This window comes from Crocuta crocuta, unplaced genomic scaffold (assembly GCF_008692635.1).
Source record: "Crocuta crocuta isolate KB4526 unplaced genomic scaffold, BGI_CrCroc_1.0 scaffold130, whole genome shotgun sequence".
Taxonomy (NCBI): Eukaryota; Metazoa; Chordata; class Mammalia; order Carnivora; family Hyaenidae; genus Crocuta; species Crocuta crocuta.
The window spans coordinates 9,194,264-9,194,543 of NW_027527920.1; the positions used below are offsets into that span (position 1 = coordinate 9,194,264).

The 280-nt window shown below is 76.4% G+C and overlaps 1 protein-coding gene across 3 annotated transcripts in view; it reads left to right on the forward strand.

Annotated features, from left to right (window-relative positions):
* RBPMS2 (RNA binding protein, mRNA processing factor 2) overlaps window positions 1–280 on the forward strand; it is a 41,008-nt gene that overhangs the window by 14,458 nt on the left and 26,270 nt on the right. For 2 of the 3 annotated variants that reach the window (XM_077747159.1, XM_077747167.1), the window contains exon 1: window positions 49–206. The exons of the other annotated variant lie outside the window; for it this stretch is intronic. In XM_077747159.1, the coding sequence (XP_077603285.1) occupies window positions 120–206 (87 nt within the window). In that variant the 5' untranslated portion in view covers window positions 49–119. Of the gene's footprint in view, window positions 1–48; window positions 207–280 lie in introns of those variants that run through there. 3 annotated transcript variants of the gene reach the window in all.

Consider the following 280-nt stretch of genomic DNA (forward strand, 5'->3'; position numbering starts at 1 on the left):
GCCCCGCACTCGGAGCGCACCGCTCACCGCGCCCCTTCCCACCTCCTCGCCGGGGCCGGGCGCCGCGCTCGCCCTCAGCGTTCCTTTCCCCTCGCCACCCCCACCCCACCCCCCGCACCATGAGCAACCTGAAGCCGGACGGCGAGCACAGCACCAGCACGGGCACCGGCACGGGCTCGGGCTCCGGCGGCACTCTGGAGGAAGAGGTGGGTCTGCGGCCCCGGGACTTGGGGTGAAGTGCACGCGGAGGTGGGCGGGGGAGAGGGGGCGCGGGGCCTCC